The sequence below is a fragment of the Alosa pseudoharengus genome, unplaced genomic scaffold, assembly GCF_046254945.1.
Source record: "Alosa pseudoharengus isolate Yale_2024_CS ecotype anadromous, Long Island Sound unplaced genomic scaffold, YU_APseudo_1.1 YU_APseudo_1.1_scf_7, whole genome shotgun sequence".
NCBI classification, from domain to species: domain Eukaryota; kingdom Metazoa; phylum Chordata; class Actinopteri; order Clupeiformes; family Clupeidae; genus Alosa; species Alosa pseudoharengus.
The window spans coordinates 21,282,764-21,310,298 of record NW_027468859.1 but is presented as its reverse complement, the minus strand read 5'-3'; the positions used below and the strand labels follow the sequence as shown (position 1 = coordinate 21,310,298).

Below are 27,535 nucleotides of genomic sequence, written 5' to 3'. Positions count from 1 at the left end.
AGGCTATATGATGACAGCTCAAGCTCAGACAGCCGGCTCTGGTGCGGCTCTGGTGCGGACTCGGTGCTGGTCTGGCGTGACTCAGCTGATGTAGAGTTCCTAAAGGTGTCTGTGCCAATCACCACTTATCTGATTAGGAATCCCTAGCACTTTGTTATATACCAAATGTTTTACTTGTCTTATTTTTCTAACATGTCTTACTCAGAGCTGAGTTCCTGTGTCAGTAAAACCGTTTGACTTGTGGGGTATTTATTAAAGATGTAACATGTAGTTTTTGTTGTCCAACAAATGGGGCAGTAGTATTCTTGGTCTCAAATCAGATGACAACATTACACATGGCATCTTTAACATGCTGAAACCGCAACACCTTACATAATGCTCTCTATCTGTTCTCAGGTCAGCCCTGGGTGACTTCCTCACCAAGGGAACTGGCAGCCTGCTCAGCGACTCCGCTTCGGCCAGTGACTCGGACGCGCAGGAGGACCACACCTACAGCAGCGCCAAGTCGGCCCAGTCGCCCGAGCACCAGGGCACCTCTCCGTCCTCCTCCTCCTCCTCCTCCTCCCTCGAGTCCTGTCGAGACGACATCATCAAAGTGAAGGTCATGGACGCCGGGGAAACGGTAGAGGTCAAGCAGGAGGTCAAGCAGGAGCCTCAGGACATTCCTCTGGACGGGGGCATCACCTCCTCCTCCCAGCAGCTGCAGCATCAACAGGCGGCACTGAGAAGGAGGGTGCTTTGGGTCAAAGGTCGCCAACCGCGGACGCCCGGCGACACGCTGCCGCTGAAGAAGAGGCGCGCTGCGGAAAAGCCGCCCGACAGCGACGACGAGGAGATGAAGGAGGCGGCAGGGTCACTACTACACCTGGCTGGCGTGCGCTCCTGCCTCAACAACATCACCAACCGCACAGCCAAAGGCCAGAAGGAGCAGAAGGATAAGGAGGCTCAGAGGAACTAGCAAACACAAAAAAGCAAAAAAAGGAATAGTTAAAAAAAAAACAGAAAACAAAAGTAATACGTGGAGGTCAAAAAAAGGAGAGAGCATTTTTCTTTCTCTGACAGATTTTAAAAGTTTTGTTTATTTTTATTTCCAGGATATCAGGTCAATTCTACTTTGTGGCAATATTCGAGAAAAAATCACTGTTTCCCTTTTTTGTTTTGAAATTCTATTTTATACAATATATTATCATACGTGTGTACAAGTTTGAGTGAAATAGGTCTGAATGTATGCCTGAACATGTAAGTGTGTGTGTGTGTGTGTGTGTGTGTGTGTGTGTGTGTGTGTGTGTGTGTGTGTGTATTAGTATGTGTGCATGTGTTTGTGTGGGTGTATGTATGTGTATGTTTGTGTTTTACGTTTGTCTCTGCAAGAGGATAAAAGCCATATTGTGGATGTCATCATTTAGAAATCCTGCTTTGTGTCTATATGAATTAGGTCATAAATGTTATTCAGGCTCTGAGCAGAAGCTGAGAAACACAGCAACTGGCAAAGTTGTAGCAATTCACCCAACCGGTTATTTAGACAGGAACACTATTTTTTCAGATGTTACTTGCTGCTCAAACAGGAGTGCCAAAGACAAAAATACTACAGGAAGAAGACACAGATAGATAATAACATGCTACCATGTGCTGTTAAGATCACAGAATTAGTGCAGATGACTATAACAGAACCTATAGCTACATTGGAAATTCCCATAAGAAATTAGGTCCAGTGCATTGTGTTTAAAGGACAATGTCCGTATTGTCAAGGGTCGAGTCTCAATACTTTCCAAGTCTTTTCATTGGTGCAAATGAGCTCAGTGTCTCAGTGCAGGAAATAATGTGTGTATATGGCTGTGTAGTTGTGAGCAGAATGCATGGGGTCAGAGGCAATATTAATATCATTTCATCACATCTTGTGTAGATTATTCCCATCTTTATGTCTGTGATCAAGTCAAACACTCAGATTGAATGATAAGTGACACTAAAGCCTACGTATCATGTTACAATATCGTTGTGTTGGACTGTTTGGTTGGTCACTTTGATTTTATTTCTAGTCCTCAAAACAAACTAAGCAATTTTTGTCCTTTCCGGACAACACTGAACATTGTACAAAGTTAGAAAATGTTTCTTGTCTTTTCTTTTTCGTAAGGTAAGGCAGTTTGGCCTATGGGGTTTTCTGAGTTGCAATGCATGGGCACCTGTAAATAAGATTGAAAAAGTATTTTTTTTTCAAACCATGTAAGATAATAATGTATTTAGCATGAAGCATGACTTATTTTCATATAACTATGAATCCTATACAGAGGCTTCCTCAGTTCTTATATGCGTTTTACTTTTTTCTTGTCATCAAGTGAACAATTTCTCCTTTAAAGCAGGCACTTACCAATAACACTCATTTAAAGCAGGCACTTACCAATAACACTTCTTGTCAGAAATGTCACTCTTTGATAAGAGGCTCTGTTTTCAGTGTGCTAAAACAGAGCCCTCTCTCCTACTTGAGTCACACAGTATGTGTATAAATGTGTGTGTGTGTGTGTGTGTGTGTGTGTGTGTGTGTGTGTGTGTGTGTGTGTGTGTGTGTGTGTATGTGTGTGTGTGTGTCCACTTTGTACACCCTTTAACTTTGTGCCTGCCTTATATATATTTGGGTGTCTTTGACCAGTGTTTTTTTTTTAAAGAGACATCTTTGAATTTCTAATTTATAAAAGTGTTTTACTATGTTTGTTTGCTGTAAATGTGTGTATGTCACAAAACTTCCTCCTCAAATGGCTCACTTATATACTGACTGCATAAATAGCAGTTTAAGAGTTTGACAAACAAGCAACAGTTGTGCTGACATTCACAACATAGGGTGGTGTGCTTGTGTATAAAAACATCACCGTGTCGAATTTAGTGATCAGGTTAAAGCTATGCTACATATTTAATATGTCACTGAAGCAATTTTCCAGTACGTACAAAGTGGATGATGTACAACTAGTTTCAAACATAATCAGCAAATATGGAATGTGAATCAGAGTGTGCAAGATATATCTGTACACCCCCGATATGTTGGGCGTTTACCTTGAGGTTATTACAATACATGCAGCTGTACAAAAAAAAGATGTTATAATTTGTTGTGTCATTCTAGTTGCACATAAAGGTGAAAACTTTAGAGGAATGTTTTGGTGGTCAGGTAGTGTGGTTTCAGTGATATCCAGTCAATTTCGGTCCATCAAACATACACTCAGTTTGGATGTTTCCTTAAAAAAGACATACAACAATGTGGAGAAACACAGCAATTTAGTTTGCGTTGTAAAATATACACTTAACCCAGTCTGGTTGCATTACTTGTCTGTGGCTGTGGGGATTGAGGGTGCTGACAGAATGTTAGGGTCAGATTGTCTCTGCCTTGGGTGTCTTTGCACACAGTCATTTCCTGTCAAGTTTGTTATGACACTTGAAGTCAGCATGATCACGCTGTCAATTCAGGCACTTATCTGTACATGGACACCAAAGTTGACAGTGGGATTTTGCTCTTTAAAGGGGAACGTCTGCAGTTTGATCTGGGTCATTGTTGAGAAAAAGGGAGGGTGGAGTTTAGAAAGCCTGACGTTGGAAGATGGAAGTAAATTTCACTGCCTCAAATATCCAGAAAATTCGATTCTTCAATTGTATCCAATTTGCCAAACTCCTGTGTATAAAAAATACAGTTTATTTGTTGTTTTAGTCACTGCCAATCTGGTGAATGCTTAGGATGGGCTCCACCTTAGAGGAAGCAAATACAAAAACATAAGGCACTCTAAGGCTAGTTCAGAATGGAGGTAGCACATCCTTTCCACTATGTGCAATCACATTGCCAAAGAACAGTCTAGAAATATATCATAACTGCTTGTAAATATCACACTTGTCTTTTATGTGACAATAAATGTTATGTTTCTTCCTTTTTTTATCCAGATACTTACAATAATGTTTATGTAATGTATTGTCTTCCAGTTGCAATAATAAAAAAAATGAGTTTGAAGAGTGGATTAGTTGGTGTGTTGTGTTTTATATAGGCCGATTTTGGTCAATGAACTGATCTGTTCAGTGCTTAGGTATTTGTGAGCTATGTAATTCATAGGTTTTCAGTGTCATGCAAGCTATACCAGAGCAAGACACTGTCATGTTTTCTTGTTGCCATTTTGGAATGTTGTGCCCCAGAAGCCCATTCATAATTAAAAGGCAAGACAGACTTAATCACAAGCCACTACATCCATGCTCTCATGGCCCACCACCGGAGACTGTTCTGTTGCTATGCAACTACAGAGGAGGAAAAAGCTCAGACATTGCTCACTTGATATGTTTATGGCTTCCATCATTCCATTAAGATGCCAGCACTCTGACTTTTTCAGTTTTTATGCAAGGGATTTACACAAGGCAATCTGTATCATTCAACAATGATATCAAAAACTACGGTGAGTTATGCTCACAAACAATGATGGAACGTCGATCACTGTGGCATCTTAAACTCATATTCAAAGGTTTTTTTAAGTGATAACAAAACTGAGAAATAGCATAATTATAAGCAATAAGTAATTTCAGCCGATGTTTTTTTTTTATCAAATGGGCAGTTTAACATCACACAATCATAATATATAACCACACATGTCTTACACTCTGATAAGCAATGAATGCTTTATTAGCCAGACTAAAGACTGCAAAACTGCTTAATGATGGAATGAGAACCAAGCTCTGAAATTTAGATCACCCCCTCCCCACTTTGTCCACTGAGACAAGTTTCCATGGTGATGGTGGTGGAGGCAAGGTGCTTTGTCAGTTTTCATTTAGCTGTTACTGGTATAGTCATTCCAGCTTCACAGTAAGCTTCCATCACACATGGTTTGGAAATGTGTGAGATTTTTAAATATCATGAACTGGATTATGTCCAGCCTTTCATTAAATTTAATTGAGAAATGTTGACTTCAAAGGACATATTTCAATGTCTTAATTAATGAATCTTGAAGAAATATTAAGATGAAAAGTAAATATTACAGATCAAAATAATAGCTTTAATAGGACACAACATATCAACATTAATTATTGACTTAAAATATAAGCTATTTAGTTAACTAATTTGCTATAATCACCAAGTTCTAAACCAGGCTATTGAAAAATTCAGTATGGCCTAATATTCAAAAATGGGTCATTATGTGTTTGTGATAACCATGAACAAGGATTGTCTGCTTATTAGACTAAAAGACGACCACTTGTCTAACTTCAGTTTCTTATACTACCATTTTCCATATCCCATTCTTCAGTCCCCTGCAGAGACCTGTTCGGGGGGTTCAAGAGGTTGATTTTGACTGCAATTCTTTAGTTGGACCAGAATATTCCTGAATACCATCTCTGTTAGGTATCAGGGTTTAGCCTTTTTTTCTAGGTTTAGCAGCACTTTGGGTGTAGGGATAAAATCAGAACCATACCATGTGTACTCCTAGCGCCCCTCAGTGGTTAACCATTTAAACATAAAATGGCATGTTCATTTGAGAGCCCATTGGCGTAATTTAGGCTTTGCCTGATTTATGTTTTGAAGAGCGACTTAAAGCCAATGGATCCAGTAGCCTAGTAGGAGAAAACAGGAGTTTTTCCCATTTTATTTATTTTGCAATTGTATGTGCACATTCTTATAACCTGAGCTACTGTGCCCAGTCAAGTTTAAGATAGTTATAAACTGAATAGGCCTAGGTTTAATGATTTCTGACAGAATTATTGCACGTATGCTATAATCAATTTAAAATTAGCTAAATCTTCAGATGCAGGTATCGTTAGCAATATCCTACCAATCATAGGCTTAGATTGTAGGCTCTACACGTTTCTTTCACACGTGTAGAGAATGTGAGGCAAGGCAGCTTGTAAATAAACACATTTAAACTAATAAAATGGAAACTGCATTTCCCAATAACCTCCTCTCTGCCTCTTTCAGATGACATGGGCAAAGGAATAAATCCCGCGATAATTTGCGGTATGACCGGATTGACCCAGCCCTATGTCTCGCGCATTCGCAGCTCCATCGCTCAGTATATAAAGGAGGACAACGACGGGGAGAGGACGGCTGGGAAGGTGCAGCCCTGGAACTGTGCATAAGACCGTAAACATCTGTGTTTTATTTGTAAAAGTTATACCGGCTACTTTTAAAATAGTCACTTCAATGTTTTAGAGTATTTTTTTGCTTTTGCTCTTTGTCCTCGCTTGTTTTTCGTGTGATTTTACACAACGCTAGTAATGGCGAGCTCGGCTAACTCGAACCCAGTGGTAAGGATCAATCTAAGACAAGTGTAGACACTAGGCAGTCAGTGAGACTAGCTAGCTGTGCAATGGCAAATGGTGTCTTTTCAGCCATCGCTTTGGTGTTGAATCAAATCAGTGAAATACGATTGCAGTTTGTCAAACCCTCTTGAAGTTGGTTTTAATAAAAGTGGTAGCCATCACAATCGGCCATTTTACCTTCGCTAACCTATTTTGAAACCACACAGTCCTTGTAGTTAACGTTACGTTACAGCTGGCAGCAAGCTGGTCATGGCGTACTGGGGACGCAAATTGATTAGCTAGTAGCAATGATTTTTAGAGGGAAACTGGTTAACGTTAGTGGGTTATTAGGTGCTTTGGTGACAAAGATTGTGAAGCTGGAATATCGTTTCGACTATTTCAACTAATTTTGGCAAAGCAAGGTTGAACGTAACCTTCTTGCTTAAATCTTAGATATGGTTTTCATACTAACGTAGTGGGAAGTTTTCCCCCACATTGTTCTGTGGATTGACGTTAGCTGTCAACTACCGTGAACGGAAATGTCCCAACTTGTTGGTATTTCCCCCCTAACTGTTTAGCGTGATGTTGACCATTATGAGCCATCAGTTTTGTTAATTATAGTCTTTGGATATCAAGGCAGAGTGTAGTAAATGTATTGACATGGTGATTGCTGTTTCACTAGCTTACTAGCCAGTTGATGTTAGCTGGCTAGCTACTTCTAGCTGTTAGCCAGCCAGACAGCCTTCGCGTTCCAGTTGGAAAGCACCTTCTCATCTGAAGCGCAGTTTCCTAAGCCCGTTTCCACAAAATTCCACTCTGCTGGCAGTGCTACTATTCCTGATAAATTTAGCTTTGGTACAAAGCTCATTTCATCTCAGTGTCTTTCAATTTCTCCACCTTTCCTTGAATACAGCTGAATAGCTTGAAACCCTCTTCATTTTGTGCGTCCACAGTAATGCACTTCACATTCACCCCCTCGTGCTATTAAAAAAGAAAACAAACATAACATGGCACTGAACTAAATAATGAGAACTAGGTCGTGCAGTGAAATCCAAAATGTCTCGACACCCTTGTGGCGTGCGTGGAAACGTTTCGTCGTAATGGCTCCCATCCCTCCACTCTCTAGGCGCTTCTGACCCTCCTCCTTTCCACCGCTTGGTTTTATACAGCCATATCGGCTCTCTAATATAGACTGCCCGGGATGGGAAGGTGCTACTCAACGCTACGTCACCGGCACTACATATAAACACCAGACTGAGCTTTAAATAGTGAGCAGACAGACTGGGAGAGGGAGGTCCATGCCGCGGACACGACAAGGCTAGTGGCCTCTGTCGTTATTTAGGTGACCATTTTCTGCTCCGGACTAGCGGTGCGGGCTTAAGGGAGCCTTTTATGGCGTCGCAGCAACGTTTTTTTTATTAGTATTTCCCGTGGCTGGGGTAGCTTCTGGTGTTTGCAACAAAGTAGCTAGCCTAGTTCAAAAGGTGGAACAATAAAATATGAGTGCCTTTACGCGGATTGGTCTCGTTTGCCATCGTTGCGCTCAAGAGCTTTTAAGCAACCGACTCGTGTTTAATGTTGCTAGGTCAGCTCGGACATGTAATAAGATATTGGCTCAAAAAGGCAAGTCACAAAGAGACCAGAAAAACTCGTCCGTCCGAGTTCTCTTTGGAAATGTGGTGTTTTGTAGCTGCTGGCGTACGTTCTGAACTACATTGTTCATGTTACCACGACAACCATTTGATGTAGACATGGTCATTAACTGTAACACGTTTACTCAAAACCACTTTCTTATTGTCCACAAACTTGTTTACCGAGAAATCCCTACAGCAAATAAAAGCGGTGTAGGCTACATGTTCTTTTATGTTCTGCTCTATCTGTCATTCTGTGTCATTTTCCGTAACCCCTACCACCACCACATTTGGTATCTTCACTGAAGTGTATGTCATAATGGTTAACACACCACAGCTAACTGAATAGCTGAGAACTACACTTAGCAAATTGTAATGAAGAACTTTAACAGTTCTCCCATGCCGTCCTTACAAGTCCCATCTGCCATTGCATAGTTTACACTGGTATTTATGTGTCAGTTGACTCTGATTGATTATGTCTACTCTTTTTTTAGCTTTGTCTATATGCTCAGCCTAACAGTTGACTCTGTGGAATGTTCTTTTATTCTATGCCCTAGCCTAAACTGTACAGGTCTGTGATTGATGATGTCATCAATGAAGTACGGGAACTCTTTCTGGATGAGGGTGTGGATGAACAAGTACTTATGGAGCTCAGAACGGTAAACAAATTGTTATAATATAGTGTTTGCCCGGTGCATTTATTTTGTATCATATAGTTTTACATTATGAAATGCAAACAGAGAAGAGCTGTTGCGCAAGGCAATTTTTTGAGCAGTTTTGTTGGTCAGTGTTCTTGAGTATTGTTCAAATGAATTACCAGTGATCTCTTAGCATTGCCTTACTTTAATCAATAGTAGGAACATTTTTATGATTAACACATTAGACTGGTTATATGGTTGTCCAGCAACATTGCTCAAAAGGTTGCCCCATGTATCGTCACCTTAAAGGAACACGCCACCCAAAATCAGTAGTAATATATGTTCTTACCTTAACTTTCACGAGTTGAGTCGTACCTCTCCCGCGTCGGTATGTGCACTCAAACGCTCTGGCGCGCGGCGCGAATGTGTTAGCATGTTGCTATGCTAGCGGGCTCTGCTGTGGCCGTAGAGAGAGTAAGATGGCATTAATCAAACACATCCACATTTTCCCTACTTAAATACAGTTGCACAAGTAGTTGATTAAAAATGTTAGGGCACACAACATAAAACGTGACGATTTTCCAAGCGAATAAACAGGAGAACTACAATGTCTGGCGCAATAGCACTTGGGAGTACTTCGACCTAGGTAGTAATATTAATTAACACCTAATTGTAGATCCTATCCACCACAGAGTTTAGAATCCATGCTTGATCGACCCCTCAGCCTCCCCCTCCCCTCTGAGCGAGAGAGAGGCACACACACTAGAGATGCGCTGATGGGCTATATTATAACATTGCTGTGTTTATATGGGATGTTTTTAATGTAGCCTATATGGGATGTGGCGCTGCTGACGTGAGGCTAGAAAGCTTTTGCCTGTTCTTTCTAGAAAGACTGATCCAATGCAGCAAATATATTAAAAGGCTAAAGTCCTACATTGGCTATGTTGTAGCCTATATCCCCAGAATATCAGCAGCAAACTCAGTCTCCGTCTTGCAAAACAGTCTCCAAATAAAACGCACATCGGCCTGTTGCCTAGCCTATTCTGTGTGCCAATATAGCCTATCGTCCAAAATGCTTGATTGCATTGCATTCTCCACATTTTTAGCTAAATTCTCATGTACCATATCAGCGTTTTTGTTCAGTGAATCTTTTGTAAATTGCTTTGGCCGTAGAGAGAGTAAGATGGCATTAATCAAACACATCCACATTTTCCCTACTTAAATACAGTTGCACAAGTAGTTGATTAAAAATGTTAGGGCACACAACATAAAACGTGACGATTTTCCAAGCGAATAAACAGGAGAACTACAATGTCTGGCGCAATAGCACTTGGGAGTACTTCGACCTAGGTAGTAATATTAATTAACACCTAATTGTAGATCCTATCCACCACAGAGTTTAGAATCCATGCTTGATCGACCCCTCAGCCTCCCCCTCCCCTCTGAGCGAGAGAGAGGCACACACACTAGAGATGCGCTGATGGGCTATATTATAACATTGCAATTTACAAAAGATTCACTGAACAAAAACGCTGATATGGTACATGAGAATTTAGCTAAAAATGTGGAGAATGCAATGCAATCAAGCATTTTGGACGATAGGCTATATTGGCACACAGAATAGGCTAGGCAACAGGCCGATGTGCGTTTTATTTGGAGACTGTTTTGCAAGACGGAGACTGAGTTTGCTGCTGATATTCTGGGGATATAGGCTACAACATAGCCAATGTAGGACTTTAGCCTTTTAATATATTTGCTGCATTGGATCAGTCTTTCTAGAAAGAACAGGCAAGAGCTTTCTAGCCTCACGTCAGCAGCGCCGCATCCCATATAGGCTACATTAAAAACATCCCATATAAACACAGCAATGTTATAATATAGCCCATCAGCGCATCTCTAGTGTGTGTGCCTCTCTCTCGCTCAGAGGGGAGGGGGAGGCTGAGGGGTCGATCAAGCATGGATTCTAAACTCTGTGGTGGATAGGATCTACAATTAGGTGTTAATTAATATTACTACCTAGGTCGAAGTACTCCCAAGTGCTATTGCGCCAGACATTGTAGTTCTCCTGTTTATTTGCTTGGAAAATCGTCACGTTTCATGTTGTGTGCCCTAACATTTTTAATCAACTACTTGTGCAACTGTATTTAAGTAGGGAAAATGTGGATGTGTTTGATTAATGCCATCTTACTCTCTCTACGGCCACGGCAGAGCCCACTAGCATAGCAACATGCTAACACATTCGCGCCGCGCGCCAGAGCGTTTGAGTGCACATACTGACGTGGGAGAGGTACGACTCAACTCGTGAAAGTTAAGGTAAGAACATATATTACTACTGATTTTGGGTGGCGTGTTCCTTTAAGTATAATATTTAGTTTCATATGTAAGGGAAAGTACACTTGCCAATATTGGGGTCTGGCAACTGCAACCTAGAGCCTGCTCTGCAATTTCATGGACAAGTCACTGAAATATGACACACTTTCCATAGCCATTGTGGTCACTCACAGCCTTGATGATGAGCAGTGGAGAGGCTGCAGAGGCTGGGTGGAAGAAGTTCCTTAAAGTGCTGCACCAAAACTAACTTGCGATCAGTCCCCGTCTCCCTCGCACACTAACTCACTCGCACCGAATTGTTCAATTATTCATCCTCATGCTCTGGCCGCAGCTTTGGGAGAATAAGCTGATGCAGTCAAAGGCAGTGGAGGGCTTCCACACTGAGGAGCAGCAAGCCCTGCAGGCTCAGCAGCAGCAGCAAGCTCAGCAAGTCCAACAGAGCCAACAGCAGACCCAGACCCAGCACCAGGTCATCCTGCCCCCACAGCAGCAGGGTGAGGACACACACAAATGCAATTAATCGTTCAGCCCTAATAGTGACCTCACTCCAACACCAAACAAGAAGGGGCAAAGTAGGCAACAGCTGTAGCCTATTCATGGGTTTCATCAGGTCCCTTGCCACAGGTGCATTAATCAAGCACCATGCAGTCTGCATTCATAATCTAGGTGCTTGATTTTATACACCTGTGGCAAGGGACCTGATGAAACCCATGAATATGATAATTTGTTATTTAGTTTCTTATAAATTATTAGTCCGCTATTCCATGTGACAGATCAACTCTATATCTGTTAGGGATGTCATACATTAAACAATGCTGCAGAAACACGAAAATATGACTTTGATATGAGTAGGCTATCGTTTGAGTTTCTTTTGATATCTAGTGCGCGATGGAAAATAATTTAAAGGAATTTAGTTGCAGTCTTCAGTCTTCTAGTTGCAAGACTTCTAGTTGCAATCCCTAGACCTTGCAAAATTATAGTCTTTGACTAGTCTATGACTTAAAAACTCGATGACTTGTCTTTTGATGGCTGGGCTTCACTTAGTCAATTTCTCAACATCTGCTGACCAGTAAAATGCAGTTTTAGGTTTAAAGTGATCTCAAAAACTGATGTTGTGTATTGCGAAACACTACAGTTATCTGACGTGAGTCATGTAGGGTGATTTTAGCAATAAATGCGGGCGCATGTGTTCTCGACATTGTTTGACCAAAAACAAAGTGAACATTTGAATTTAAAGCGTAACTCTCGCCAAAATGCAAATCAAACTTTCGTTTAAAAGCATAATTACGTCCGAAGCACCACTTTTAAGCTTGTCCGCATTGCCGTTTTCGGGTTAAATGGCCTTTTGAATGAGAATCCTAGGGGCACTACTATTTTGATACATGATCGTGTCAAAATCACTATTTTTAAAATGCTAAGAAGGCTCGACACAACATGAAACTTTGATTGAAGTGTCATCAGTGTGTCTACACATGAACTCAAGCATTGAGAACATTGTGTACACATAATTTACTAAAAAGAAAGGTTTTGGACAACTCACTCCTTGACTGGCAAGATGGCGGCGAGCAGAAAAACCAAGTAACATTCGGACGTAATTATGCTTTTAAATGAAAGTTTGACTCGGGTACATTCACAAAAATACCCTAGGATGCATTTTGGCGAGAGTTGCGCTTTAAATAAGAACTGAAATTGTATTTTATTATTGAAAAGCCAGACAGCCTTTTTATTTTAAAAATAATTATCTGTGAGTGACTGCTTCCTTTATTTAATGGAAGGTCATTAAATTCAAGCTTTCATTAGTTTTTCCTGCCCACATCATCTCTCAACACTGTCCATTTTGGCCATTAGATTGTTAAATTAGGCTTAATTTTCTGAATTGTTGATGCATCAAGGGTGTAGCTATATGTGTGTGTGTGTGTGTGTGTGTGTGTGCACATGAAAAACCCCTCCGCCTCTTCAACCCTCTTCATCTCTCCCTCCCCTGCTGTCCACAGCTCCACAGCAGCAAGTCATCGTTCAGGATCCCAAGATCCTCCAGGCCATGAATGCAACGGGAATGGTGAGTCAGGGGTTGACGTAACTGTAACACGACCAGATGACAATGGATTGGCAGACCGTTTGTTCTTCTGTAGTAATGGCTAGCGGTCCTTGCTGTCTCGTTCTTGGAGGGGGCTGTTGGTGTGACTGTGGCCGTCCAGCTGGGCATCTTGGGGACAGATGGGCGGAGGAGGGGCCCAGGAAATCGATTAGCAAGAGCCGCGGTTCTCAGACAGGATTAGGGAGCAGGTTTCCAGCTCAAAACACATCTTGCATGCTCTTCTCTTCTCTTCTCTTCTCTTCTCTTCTCTTCTCTTCTCTTCTCTTCTCTTCTCTTCTCTTCTCTTCTCTTCTCTTCTCTTCTCTTCTCTTCTCTTCTCTTCTCTTCTCTTCTCTTCTCTTCTCTTCTCTTCTCTTCTCTTCTCTTCTCTTCTCTTCTCTTCTCTTCTCTTCTCTTCTCTTCTCTTCTCTTCTCTTCTCTTCTCTTCTCTTCTCTTCTCTTCTCTTCTCTTCTCTCAATTTTCAATGGAGCTTTATTGGCATTACTCAATGAAGCAGTGTTGCCAAAGCAAACATATAACAAAACAACACAGATACAATACTTTAAAAAAAAATATATATATAATAATAATAATAATAATAACAAAATGATAATAATTAAAAAGAGAGAATAATAAATGAAATGTATAATGATACAGTATTACTATACATATTATACTGTATATTTATCAATGTGCTATCATGGGTATTGATTATTGATATAAATCAATATGGGTCACTCCCTCGATTTATGACGTGTTTATGACAGGTACTGTGCAGCTAGTTTTACACAACTTGTATGCTCTCCCAACAAGTATGGGAGCTTGTCTACATTTTCTAATAGTTCAAATTGAGGAATAATTTGGCTGAATTGAAATATTGGTTCCTGGCTGTGCTGAATTTACTGCATTCAGTGAGGAAGTGTTTTTCATCTTCTACTACTCCCTCACTGCACTGCAAACACAGCCTTTCCTCCCTAGGAAGCCAGGTTTGCCTGTGTCTTCCCATTTCTAAGGCCAGGGAGTGTTCACTTAATCTATAAGATGTTAGTAATTTTCTTTGTTTGTACTCTATAATTTCTTTTAAATAAGATGCAAATTCATAATTGGTTTTGATTTTTTGGAAACATTGCAATTTGTTCAAATTGTTCAATGTTGTTTAGCCAATATTCATAGTACTCATCTTGAGTAGTTTTTTCAATGAGTTTCAGTTTTGCCTGCATAATGTCCATTACATTTAGGTCATATTGTGCTGTTAGGTATTGAAAAGGATCACTCTCTGGGTGTTTTCGTCTTCGTAGAAGGGCACTATAATGACATGCATTGGTGTTGGAAAAAAGTAAATGATAATAAAATTTGGATGCTCTTTTCTGTATATCGGTTAAAAGAGGAAATCGGCCAAGTTCTGCCCTGCAAGCAAGATTTGATGCATGTCTGTGTACTCCTAGGATGTTTTTGCAGACTTGAAGATGAAATATTTCAATTGGGCTTTTGTCCCATGCATCATAATTGAATTGGTACTTGGTGCCCCAAATCTCACTCCCATACAAAATAATGGGCTTGATGACCGAGCCACAATCTGACTGGGGGTTGAGTTGGTATACCGATTTTTTTTATTGAGTAGTAGGCTTTACGTGCTTTATCGGTTAAGTCTTTTATTGCCAAATCAAAACTTCCTGATGATGAAATTGTCAGGCCCAAGTAATTATAGTTTGTCACCTGACAGAGCTTATCTCCCCCAAGGGTGAAGTCGTTCTTGCTCCCTTTAGAGCGAGCTTTTTTCTGAAATATCATTGGATTTATCTATATTTATTGGGAGGTTCCAGGTTTGAGAATAGTTTTCTAGAATTCAAAGGCTCTCTTGTAAACCCTCCTCACTTGATGATCGCAGTAGCAAGTCATCGGCGAATAAGAGGCATTTTAATTTCCCTCCCCCTGTAGTCCTGGATATTTCTCAATGTCTGTTGCGAGATCACTAATGTTGTTGTTGTTGTTGTTCATATCTTTGATGTCATAAGTTTTTCCTCCAATGCCATTTTCAATTAGTTTTAATGAGAGACCATCATGCCAAACTGAGTCAAAGGCTTTTTTGAAATCAATGAAACAACCAAATATTTTTCCTTTATTTTTATTGTGTACATATTTATCTATAAGTGTTTGTAAAGTATATGGTCAGTGGTTATCTCATATAGTGGTTATCTATTTCAGATAAGGACCAGAATTTTTTTTTTAATTTAGACACTTTTATTTTAAACTTAACCTTCCTTATCAATCAAAGCAAACAGGGAAAATAAATAGCAACACAATCATGAAAAACACTCAAATAAATAAATGTGCACATAAGTCTGAATGAAAAGCAGCACTGGTTGAAGCCTGGAAATATTGTAAACAAAGTAGCTTAATTTGCTAGTTCATGTGTGTTTAAGTTGAATGAATACTTTTTCTCCTTGGGACAGGCCCGTTTGAGTCTTGGAAAATACTTTTCCATTTGCATCGGGATTGAGATGATTAGAATTTAGCAGTCAATTTGAATGCAACAGTTTTGAACAAATTTGTGCAGCGTGCTGATGATGCTAACCGGATTTAATAGCATTTTAGCCAGTCGTCTTGCATGATTGTGAATGTTTCGATTAGGCCTACATGTGCATGCTGAGGAGGGATGCGCCTGTTGAGAGGGAGAGAGAGAGAGGGAGAGGGTGCACAGGGCAAGGACTCATTGAGAGTCTGTGTTGAGGTAGGCCTACAGTACTTCGATCACCTACTCTGGTAGAGTTGCACATACAAGCTACAATGCAAGATATATTTAGCCTATTTATTTATGGACAATGTAAGGCGGGAGGTGTGTGTTGCTTTTAATTATCGAATGTTCTATCGAACGTATTTTTTATTGATATCGATTACATATCTATTGCGATACATATCGCTATCGTTTTATCGCCCAGCCCTAACTGACCTGTTTCATTAAGGCATACAAATAGTCACACAGAGGTCAAACACCCAAGTCATTCTTCACCATGGGAAAGACAAGAGAATACACAACTTGAATAAGGGAAAGTGTATTGACTAAGTCAGGAAATGGGTACCTGAAATGCCCCTATATTAGTGTTACAAAAATTATTTAGAAGGTACAATGGAACTATTACAAACTCGTCTGGAAATGGACCCATGTCTCTCTTGCTAAAAATCGCTGTTGGAAACGTACAAATAAAAGTATCAAAGGATTGAAAAAAGTGAAGTGACCTCCATTTAATAGGCTTTCTTGTCATTCAACTACAAAACAAACAAACAAAGTTGATAAATGCTACTGGGACTTTGCCTGGAATCTTGTTCTATGGTAAGATGGAAATTTAGCTGTTTGCCAACACCGATTCAAGGTGGGTTTGGCGTAAATAGAATAATGACCATACTGAAGAAGAACCCCATTCCTAAATGTAAGTTTGGTGGAGAGTCTATGCAGGGCTCCACATTAATGGTTGCCAGGTTGCCGTTGGCTACCAAATTGTTACAAGTGGCAACCAGTTTGTCACCCCTGGTTGCCCCTGTGACAACCACATTTGGTTCGCTTTGTCAACCAAAACCTCATGCCTAGTTGCCAAACTGACAACCACTTTTAAAAGTTAACGTTGAGCCTTGCTGTGATATTCTGGGACACTTTTTTTAATACAAGAAGAGATATCCGCACACTGTATCTAAAGCTCCCAGTTTAATGGTGGATGATACACAACGTTTCGACCACTCAGGTCTTCGTCAGGTGTAAACCAGAACAGATGCAGGGTAAGGGTATATATAGCCATTGTAGAGGGCTGGGTGGAGTCCAATTATTCTAACATCCCATCTAAACGTCATACAAAGAGGTGGGACAAGTCACATAAAAACGAGTCACACTGATACACTGATTTAAACAGTTAAAAAAAACCTTCTCTGTTAGTGAACATAATAATGTTGCCATTTCATGGCTCATAGTTAGCAGATCTCTAGCCTGTCAACATTATGTAAACATATTCGGTTACCCACATCTGTTTGCAAGGGTCATCCCCACACCATCAACAAATATAGCAATACTGAAATCCATGTCCTGGACTACCCAATCCAATTGCAATATATAGCAAAGAAATAGTCTAGAAGAAAAAAAACAAAACACTTTTTTTAATCCAAATGCCCTGAGAGCCTCATTAGGGTTCATGGAATCATGAACTCCATGAAATGCCTGGACATTTTAAACCCAAATCTGGATGTCTCTGCCAAAACCCTAAAAGTAGGTCATGATCAGCTAACAGCAAAAATAGTTTATTTTCATTGTGGATCTTGTGAAAGATGGCATTTGTATACCTCTTCTTGTCCTGGCCTTTACCAGGGGTGCCAATTAATGTGGAGGGTGTTGTATATTCCATTAGTTGTAGCCATTGGTGTATGTGCCAGTTAGTTACTGATTTCCTCTGAGTCTTGCATTTCTTTGAATTTATATGAATTTATACTGAGCTGAACTAAATAAATCGGTATATGATTTAACGTGAGTTTTCCCTCTTAATTATTGTCAGAGACTTTCTGACATCCAGAATAGACATCTAGAATCCTTTCTATATGAATGAATAGAGAGACACACTCATATATTTGTTAATATGAGTTACATGTCAGCTGTAGAACAGGAAGACCTCCTATTGGTTTTATAATGTCCGTTAACACAGCCACACTCCAACTCAATCTATATTTGTTCACCCCATGCGGTTTATGTGTAAGCATAAAGTGGAGCACTTGCTAATATGTGCTCATGTGCTCATATGTGTGTTTTTTTTGTCTGCGTTGTCCTTTCTACAGAGTGCAGCTGCAACCGCAGCCACACTGGCTTTGCCCACAGGGGTAGGACCGTATCAGCAGCTCATCACCAGTCAAGGTAATTCACACTCACCAGGGCGTGATGATGATGATGATGTATCAGTAGTGCCCATGTATTGTGTTTATGTGGTCTCCATGGCCTGGTACACATGGGGATTGGGGAAATTGCAGCCTTAATATAACATGGTGTCCCCAGTATAGACATCACCATCACCTTGCACTAATAGGATTATGCTAGAAGACTAGAAGAATCAATGGCCTTTGTATAGTTTGTCTTTTTATTTATATATATATATATATATATATATATATATATATATATATATATATATATACATATATATATATACATATATACATATACATACAATTTTAGTTTTGGGAGTGTTAAGGTTTTGAGCAGGGTGAAATAATTTGACTAGGGTTGTTTTGATTTCATAATTAAGGGTGCCAGTGCGATTCTAGTCCAGTAAACTATTTGACAAAAAGCCTTCAGTCTTCACACATACTCCTGGCTCTGTAAATTGGTAACTGAGAAAGTGGCATTATCAGAATTGCTCAGCGTGTAATGTTTAATGAGTTATTTTTTTGCCTCTCAAGGATGTATGCATATGTCTCTTGTGGGGAAGAAAATCTGTTGAATGCCACTATTGTTATATAGACATATTGTATTGCAAAAATACCATGAAATATTCTGATCACCCTAATGTAAACCCACTCCCATGGTCAGGTCAGATCCTTCAGGTGGTGAGGGCGGCAAACGGAGCTCAGTACATCATCCAGCCTCAACAGCAGGTGGTGCTACAGCAGCAGGTTCTCTCTCAGATGCAGCCAGGAGTGCAGGCCCCCGTCATCCAGCAGGTACCCACCACTCTGATACAGCTAACGTTACATCCAGCCACTTGCAGAGACATGGGTTTGAAATGCTACATTTGCTTTGGAAACCTCTAGTGTGTTAGAGCTGCCTGTGTAAAAATAGCTCTGTTATGTGCAATTATGTGTTTGTGGGTTTGTCCATACCTCAACTCTCATTGCGCAAGACCTTGCTTCACACTAGGTCTGACTATGCTTGTTGTTTACAGCAGCTCTTAAATGCTATGGACCAGTCTAATGTCATACCTCATGTTTCCTTGTGCAGGTCCTTACCCCACTACAAGGAGGCATCCCCCAACAACCAGGGGTTATCATCCAGCCCCAACAGATAGTCCTCGCCGGGAACAAAGTACAGCAGAATGCACAGGTATGCTTTAAACACACCTCTATCTGTCATGTTAATAGTGGTCAAACACTGAAGTTTTTAGCTAAGGATGTATGTTCTCTGCTCTACTGCTGTGATTTCTTGTATTGGTTTATATCTTTCATACTTTCATACTGTTTTATATGTTGTATTTCTATATGTCTTTCCTGTCTTTTTATCTTGTGTTATTTACTGGCACCATATGAATTATTGGGATTAAAGTTCTGTGTGAGACTCGGTACTTGGCCATAGATTGAACTTTGTGCCTGTCGCTAATCAATCCCCTCAAAGATTAGTGTCAGCCTGACATTGTTTTGTTGTTCTGGCCAATGGACCGTGTCTAGTTGTCCAGTTTACCCAATATCCTGTTTATACTCTAACATGGCTCTCCTGTGAAGGTCATGCAGACGGCAACCATGACGACGCAGCCGGGCCAGGTGAGTGCTGCACAGGTGCAGGCTCAGTCCCAACAGCAGCAACAGCCTCAGCAGCAGCAGCAGCAACAGCAACAGCAGCCTGCCCAGCAACAACCTCCCATGATGCTCCAGGTGGACGGTGCTGGGGACACCTCCTCGGAGGAGGACGAGGAAGAGGAGGATGAGTATGACGAGGATGAAGACGAGGACAAGGACAAAGATGGCGGAGAGGACGGCCAGGTGGAGGAGGTGGGTTTGCTTTAGGACTTGGGTGGCCTTTACTTAATGGTGGACGTGTTTTAAAAAGCTATCGGAAAGTTGGGACAAGTCCTCTCAACTATAGACTGCATTGCATTTACTATTAAGGCAGAGAACCGGAAAATAGGTTCTGAATTCAATACGTTCTATGTGTATGTACATGAAGTGTTTCAGAATCATGTGTATACATTAAAGTCCCTATCGTGCACCCAGCACAAGGTGGCGCAAAGAGCGACACAAGACTTATCTTAACTACAGTGCATAAAAATGCACTGTTCTGTTATCCGAAGTCGTCGTCTTCCTTTTATTATTACAGTGCATAAAAATGCACTGTTCTGTTATCTGAAGTTGTCGTCTTCCTTTTATTGTTCTAACCAAAATGTCTGCGTCTAATTCAGCTTCAATCGCTTAATGTAGAAACTTTGTTCAAACTTTGTAATGTAGCTCTTGAAAAGGACACTTGAGCAATGTATTCTTCATTTTTGTAAACTTTATACTTTTTGAGATATTAACAAAAAACAAGCTTATTTTTCCCCATAGACTTTGCATTGGCACTATGACATCATAAATGGCTAATTAAATTGATTTGCACCTGTATCAACTGCCAGCTGCTCAATTAGGCCCCCTCAAAGAGCCAATTAAACTGATTGCACCTGTATCAACTGCTTTCTGCTAAACTAGGCTAACTCTGTGTCTCTTCATTCTACAAGGATATAAGGCACATTCATTAAACAATCTGCATTTATATAAGGCAACATCCATTAAACAATCTGCCTATCAACATCCATTAAACAATCTGCCTATCAACATCCATTAAACAATCTGTCTATCAACATCCATTACACTATCTACATTCTACATTCAGCTTTTAAACTATCTACTTGTCTCAGGCTTTAAGCATACAATCTGGCTCTCTTAAAACTACAGATCCTATTCAACTGTTTCTTCTACCCATAACTTTCAAAATAAAAGTTCTCACTACAACTATTTAATTATGACCGCCGCGCAGCGAAGCGGCGGTCACATAGGTTTAGTCAGATTGTTTTTTTGTTTTTTTTCTTTTTCGCATGCCCAAATTTCCGTCAAGGATTCCCGGGACACTGAAAGACCGGGGTACACGAAACTTGGTGGGCATGTAACCCCACATGGATAGCATGGAACCATCGTTTTTCGTTTTGATCTGTAGCCCCCCCGCTGGACTGGACCCCCCGAAAGGTGGGTAGGGCAGACACAGTTTTCTGTGAATATATCGAGAACCGTAGGGTTTAGGAGGACCATTTTTTTTTTATGTTGATCTCAAGGGGCCATGTCAACCCATTCCATAACCACTCATTTCATGTATAGCGCCACCTAGTTAAACACAAAAAAGTAAAAATGAGGTGTTGTAATCGCAGGTATCTGTGACCTAACATAGTCAAAACTGCACTAAATTGGAAGTGTAGGATCATTATGACACCCTCTGTATGCATGCCAAGTTTTGTGGAATTCCGTTCATGGGGGGCCACACAATAAATTAATTTATGTTACTATACACCAACTGGCCTGTAGGTGGCCGGAGACAGTTTTCTGTGAATATCTCGAAAACCGTAGGGCCTAGGAGGTCCACCTTTTTTATGCATGTTGGTCTTAAGGGGGCATGTCAACCCATCCCATTACCACTTATTTCATGTATAGCGCCACCTAGTTAAAAATTAAAAAGCAAACAATTAGGTGTTTTCATCACAATATCTTTGGCTGACAAGGTCAAAACTGCACGAAATTAAAAGTGTAGGATCATTATGACACCCTCCGAATGCATGCCAAGTTTTGTGTACTTTCGTTCATGGGGGGCCTTACAATAAAATAATTTATGTGTACATTTAGTGACGTACACCAACAAGGATTCCCGGGACACTGAAAGACCGGGGTACACAAAACTTGGTGGGCGTGTAACCCCACATGGATAGCATGGAACCGTCGTTTTTCGTTTTGTTCTGTAGCCCCCCCGCTGGACTGGACCCCCCGAAAGGAGGGTAGGGCAGACACAGTTCTCTGTGAATATCTTGAGAACTGTAGGGACTAGGATGACCATTTTTTTCCGTATGTTTGCCTCCAGGGGTCATGTTAACCCATTTCATGTGCACACATGTGCACAAACAGATACACACACACACACACACATACATTCACAGTAATCATACGTATGACACATACTCACACAGTAGACATATGTACGCTTGCATGCACAGGCACATACGCAGGCACACACAAAAGCGCACACACACACACACACACACACACACACACACACACACATAACATAAACATGTACATGCACACAATTCAAGAATTTCTCAGAATTATGAACAGGCAAGATGGAGGTGGGGTTGTATAAAATGAATTTTACATGTGAAATCTATGAACTAATCATGTTTTGGTACTTGTTGTCTAGCAGATACCAGTGAGAATTGAGTGTGGATAATGCAATTTAGTGAGACAGTTAGAATCATATAGGCCTTTTAGCGTGATTTATTTTTGTGGAAAGAATTTGCTGGACTGGGCGGCGGTCATATTTTGTACCGCTCTGCGGTATATCTAGTATTCATCCATTCCAACTGTCAGTTGTCATCAACTATGACTCCCGCCAACTGTTTCCTCTGCTCACAACTGTTTCAAAATAAGTCCTCACTACAATAATTCACTAGTAAATAATTTAACTACTTAAACTATTCAACTATTTAACCTTTCAGCCATTCCAACAGTCAGTTGTCATCAACTATCAGTGTTTCCCACAGATTTCGATTGAATTTGTGGTGGTATGCTGTTTTGGACAATTTTGGTGGGGGTTGTTGTTAAGGGGTTTGTTAAGATTGTCTTGGTAGTGTATAGGTCTAATTGAGTGACTTGTCACTTTAAGACGTTCGTAAGGGAACCCTTGCAATTGTAACACAGTTAAAAGGCTGCTGATGTGTGGATGCAATTCATAACGTTTTCTATGTAGTTAGTTAAAATAAAGGTTCGTACTTCTCCTTGGGACAAGCACTTTTGAGTCTTGGAAAACACTTTTCCATTTACATTGGGTGTCAGTCAATAAAATAAGCCCTGCATGAGTAACGAAATTGACAAGCAGCTGTAAGTAAGCATGCTAAACTCGACTTCCAAACAGTATTCTAACGTTAGCTTTGAGATGCTGCTTGATTGCATAACCTAAGTTAGTACATTGAGGAGACTAAACTATGCTGTGATAGGACCTTAGCAGAGTTAACTTTAATGCAGCAGTTTTGAACAAATTTGCGCAGCATAGTCACGGTGCGAAGCGGATTTAATAGCAATTTAGCCCGCCGTCTTCTATGCAATGCTTCTATGTGACAACAACAATCGTTCATGTTTTGTTAAATGCACATGCAGACTCAGAGGAGGGGCAGCCGGCTCGTTACGAGAGAGAGCGGGACTGGGCAAGGAAGGCTGCTTGCGTAAAAAGCGCAGAAATGAAATGATTATCTTTAATTTAAATAGTACAACATAGATCATTAATGTGTGGCGGGCGGGACAATGTGATCCCTTGTAATATAGCTAACATATGTAAGTCACTTTGGTCAAGAAGTGTCTGCTAAATGTAATGTAATGTCATCAACTATGACTCCTGCCAACTGTTTCCTCTGCCTACAACTTTTTCAAAATAAAAGTCCTCACTACAATAATTCACTATTACATAATTTAACTAAACTGTTCAACTCTTTAACTGTTTAGCCATTCCAACTGTCAGATATCAACTATGCCTCCAGCCAACTATCTTAAACCACCACCTACCTAGCAATCAACATAGCAACCATTTAAATAAAGCATCTATGTCAGTTTCCGTGAACCAACATGATTACCCTAGCAACCATCATAGAAACAGCTTTATTAGCTGTTTCTTAGCATTGCAACAACCATATCTACCTAAACCGTAACTATCATATGTTTTGCTTTTTCATGCACTGGTTATTCCTTGGAATTACATTTTCTAGTTCTTATCTTACACTCAATAAAGTCAGGAAAGTTTTGCCATGTGCTGCGCTTTTATTAAACCTTGCACCCAGGGGTGTGGCAATTAACGACATGAGGTGTGGTCTGGCGCATGATCTAAAAAAAGACCCTTACACCCTCTAAAATCATTATGCCATTGACCAAGAAAAACCTGGTCTATAGCTAAAGGCGCATATAAAGCACAGCTGAAGACAGTCATGAGATGTAAACGGCAACTCCTGTTGCAGATGCATGTAGGCTATACTCTGCTAGTCACAAACAGGTTTTAGTAAAGCAAGGTTTAGTGGAATTCTTGTTAACATCTCGCATGCAAGTAGATTCCTTCAAATGTGCCGCTGCCTATCAAAATACTGATTAGTTGTTTGAAGTTGCGCTGTTTGCTGTTAAGGGAATGACAGATGTCATACTCATCATTGGTTTGAAGGATGTTGCACCCAAATCACACATGACTGATTAACATAAGAACAACCCTTTTGCACCCAGCATTTGATCAAAAAGTCGCGCCATTAAATGAGTGAATGTGGACTGGCCACACCTTTAATGTCTATAAACTTTACGCCTCTGACCATCCGTTTCTGTTCGCCAAAATTGGTTGTGTTTTAGAATAATTTCAGAATAAGTGTTTCAGAATAATTTTAATAATTTTGATTTAATAATTTGTAAGCAACAGCAGACTGTTGCTTTAAGGACTTTGGAGGCTTTTAAGCATTGCTAATTTTCTGGCGTTCTTTTCTTGCTCTTAAGGAACCCCTTAACAGTAGCGATGATGTCAGCGATGAAGAAGATCAAGAGCTTTTCGATACAGAGAATGTAGTTGTTTGCCAATATGACAAGGTAAATCTGGCGAAGTGGAAGAGGCTACCTTTTATGTACACAATTTACCCTATGAGAGGACAAGGTAAAATGCTAACCATCTGAACTGTACCTTCTTGACTTCTAGATTCACAGAAGTAAGAACAAATGGAAGTTCACTCTGAAAGACGGCATCATGAACCTGAACGGGAGGGACTACGTGTTCTCCAAAGCCATAGGGGATGCGGAGTGGTAAGCAAAATGCAGCAAAACCGAACATGAAGAGAAAAAAGGGGGAATTGAAACAATGGGACAGGCGCCTGGAATTGTCCAATCCCGATGTTAGAGACACATCAAGACCTGGGACTGTATGCATTTCAGTTGGTGTGTGTGTGTGGTTGGCAGGCGTGTGGGAATACGATGACACCCTTTAAACACACAAAAAAAACTGTGAGTCGCAAATCCCGCTAATGGCATACACACACACACACACACACACACACACACAATTCTTGAATGCCAGTGACTGGCAGTTTATTGCTAGCAGATCACACAAAGTGGAAGAGGTTTCACAAATCAATCGTTTTCTCACTCGGATCATCACCTCGACCGACTAAATCGTGAAGTGAGAAATTCAAGAAGAGAGAAAAAAGTATCTACGGATAGCGGACCATGTTGAACTTTTACCCATCCAGACCATTAATAATGCCCATATTTCGACCAAAATATTAAAATAAATAAATAAATAAATAAATCCATTAAGGCAGGAATGAAGAGTGGCTTGAAGTAGAGTGACTTCAAGAGTGTGTGAGAAATAAGCACCAACGTGAAGATAGCCTTTTTGATTGCACATGTTCTTTTTATCAGCCTCACGTCAGCACATTCTGGTACTACATCCCAATTCCGTTCTCTTGTTCTATATTCCTGCCACACAGAAACGTGCCTAGTCTGTCCTGGTCCCCAGCCTACAAACCTTCATACCCTGCCATTATTTTAAAGAATAGTTAATAAAGGAAGTAACCTTTTTTTATCCAGCGGGCAAACACTACACAAAGGTGCCGAAGAGCAAGCTGTTAATACGCGATGTAGTATAAACATTTCGAGCAGATGCAAAGCAGCATATCAGCTGAGTAAATGAAACCAAGTTCTTGTTCGATTTCCACAATCTCAAACGTCATTGACTGAATTTCTTTTTGTTTTGTTTTCCATGTTTAACGAACGAATTAAACCAATGAGAAGCGTAGCAATGTGAAATTGGAGTTTTTGCACTCTCTGTGTTTGGTCCCCCCCCCCGCATGCTTTTTCCCAGATGGCTTTGTGCGCTTGTGTGTCTCGTGTGTGTCAGGTCACTTGTCCTTCGTTAGCCTACAACAACAATGTCTGTACAATGTTCTTGACACTTCACTTCCTCCAATGTTACAAGAAAGTAGAGGGTGTTTTTTTTATTTTTGTAGTGTATTTCTTTTCTTTTTTTTTAATCTTTTTTTGTGAATATTTATTCCTGAAAGCTCAGGCACCATTGTTAATTATTTGGGGCGGGATGGGGTTACACACTGTACCAAACTGTGCTCTTAGAAAATGAAAAGAGAAAAAAGTTTTTTCTTCTGTTGGCTGGACAAGACTCCATCATGTGCTCTACTGTCAATTTCAGCCTAGTCTTGGGCTTGACTTTTAATCATGTCGTTCTTTTCGGAGTGGTTTCATTTAGTTCCCTGTCTACTCAAAAGTCCCTGCCCTAATTTGCGTGAGGCGTGACTCACTCACGTAAGTGTGGGATCAAGGGAAATTTCACCTAACTAGATCACCCTACCCCCTCTTCCCGCCAGAACTGAATGATTCTCATCACCATAGCAGTTGGATGGAACTGCAGGTCACTTCTCTGTGACTGTAAATTCTTAGAAAAGATTTTAGTATAGGTGTGCAAAAATATCTATATATATATTTTTTTTTTCTCCATAGTCCAGTGCTTCTCACTGTCCATTTCTTATTTGTGCCTTTTTGATTTGTTTAATATCAGCTTACCGGCGAATAAATAAAGGATGGTATTTAATGATGCAGGTGTTTTAAAGAAACTGTATTCTCTGCTTTGTTTTTATAATTGTTTATCTACCACGCGTTTCAGCTGCTGTCTGAAGAACTGTTCTGAGAGGGAAATGTATTACGTTTGTATAATTCACAATACTGTTTCTGAATCAAGGTTGTTCTTTGTAAATTACTTGACCATCCCTTGGAAGGCTGTGCTTTGAATACCAATTATTAGAGAAGTTAGTATTTTGTTGAACTGAAACCCATTGAGTTTTTGCCTTTGCTAAACTTTTAATTAAAGTAATATGGGAAAAATAAAAGTGTGTTGAATTTTGGGAGTTTGTTGGTCTTTGTTCCTTTTTTGACCTATGGCCAAGATGTTTAACAGGCAGCCGTGATCTATTATGTTCAGAGAGTTTTACTCTTCTGTCAGAGTACTTCTAAAAAAGAATATATTGGCCAAGTATATAAATCTGCTGATTATTATTTTAATGTTGATACATGTATTGTAGGCCGTCCTACACATTTTTATTGGATTAGTTTAATGAGCCACAATTTTCCTTGGTTCATTGGCATTGTGTCCATCAGAGAAGGTGAAAAATGTCTTCTGATAAAACTTGATATTGATTAATGCTATCTATATATATATTTCACAAAACATGTCAAAGGTAGCCTACCATGTATATAAAAAAAAACATGCATCATGTTAAAATGGGACCCCTGGAGTAAAACAGCAGTGTGGGTTTGCAGGGCTGACTGACTGTGAAGGAAAGTTTGTCAGTCAATCCAAAAACTGCTTGTCAAAACAGTCCTGAGGACTATGTGAAGGAAAGATCTAGCAGTAGGCTTCATGGTTTCAATGTTATATTAAACGCATGTCAGCTTTTATAAGCCTGTAGGCCTATGATCAGGAAACTAGGTCAATGTCTGGTATTTCAAATTATAACCCGGAAGATCCATCTCCTCATGGATAATTACCACATATGTCATTCAAAGCAACATCTTGAAATATTTGTAACACTATCAATACTTAAGGTTTGGATAC

General features: G+C 40.2%; 2 protein-coding genes across 7 annotated transcripts in view; both read left to right on the top strand.

Annotated features, from left to right (window-relative positions):
* The window catches only part of ches1 (checkpoint suppressor 1), a 45,114-nt gene extending 41,127 nt beyond the window's left edge, over window positions 1–3,987 (top strand). For all 4 annotated transcript variants that reach the window (XM_076273386.1, XM_076273385.1, XM_076273384.1 and 1 more), the window contains one exon: window positions 397–3,987. In XM_076273386.1, coding sequence (XP_076129501.1) covers window positions 397–958 — 562 coding nt within the window. In that variant the 3' untranslated portion in view covers window positions 959–3,987. The remainder of the gene's footprint in view (window positions 1–396) is intronic.
* A 2,054-nt stretch (window positions 3,988–6,041) lies between these two features.
* Window positions 6,042–26,828, top strand: gtf2a1 (general transcription factor IIA, 1). 3 transcript variants are annotated; one of them, XM_076272236.1, is made up of 10 exons: window positions 6,042–6,088; window positions 8,435–8,536; window positions 11,178–11,340; window positions 12,841–12,905; window positions 17,725–17,812; window positions 18,485–18,615; window positions 18,893–18,994; window positions 19,390–19,656; window positions 24,418–24,507; window positions 24,614–26,828. In XM_076272236.1, the coding sequence occupies exons 2-10, from the start codon at window positions 8,522–8,524 to the stop codon at window positions 24,719–24,721; spliced, it is 1,029 nt and encodes a 342-aa protein (XP_076128351.1). In that variant the 5' UTR covers window positions 6,042–6,088; window positions 8,435–8,521; the 3' UTR covers window positions 24,722–26,828. The 3 variants fall into 3 exon arrangements, with proteins under 3 accessions (XP_076128351.1, XP_076128350.1, XP_076128349.1); XM_076272235.1 differs by having other exon boundaries at window positions 6,087–6,252; window positions 17,737–17,812; XM_076272234.1 differs by having other exon boundaries at window positions 6,087–6,252.
* The last annotated feature ends 707 nt before the right edge of the window (window positions 26,829–27,535 follow it).

Excerpts from the sequence above, each read along its gene's own strand:
- gtf2a1 (XM_076272234.1), top strand. The coding sequence starts at position 6,223 with ATGGCGAGCTCGGCTAACTCGAACCCAGTG. Across the intron at positions 6,253-8,434 it reads CGGCTAACTCGAACCCAGTG|CCTAAACTGTACAGGTCTGT; the intron begins GTAAGGATCAAT and ends TCTATGCCCTAG. Across the intron at positions 11,341-12,840 it reads CCTGCCCCCACAGCAGCAGG|CTCCACAGCAGCAAGTCATC; the intron begins GTGAGGACACAC and ends TGCTGTCCACAG.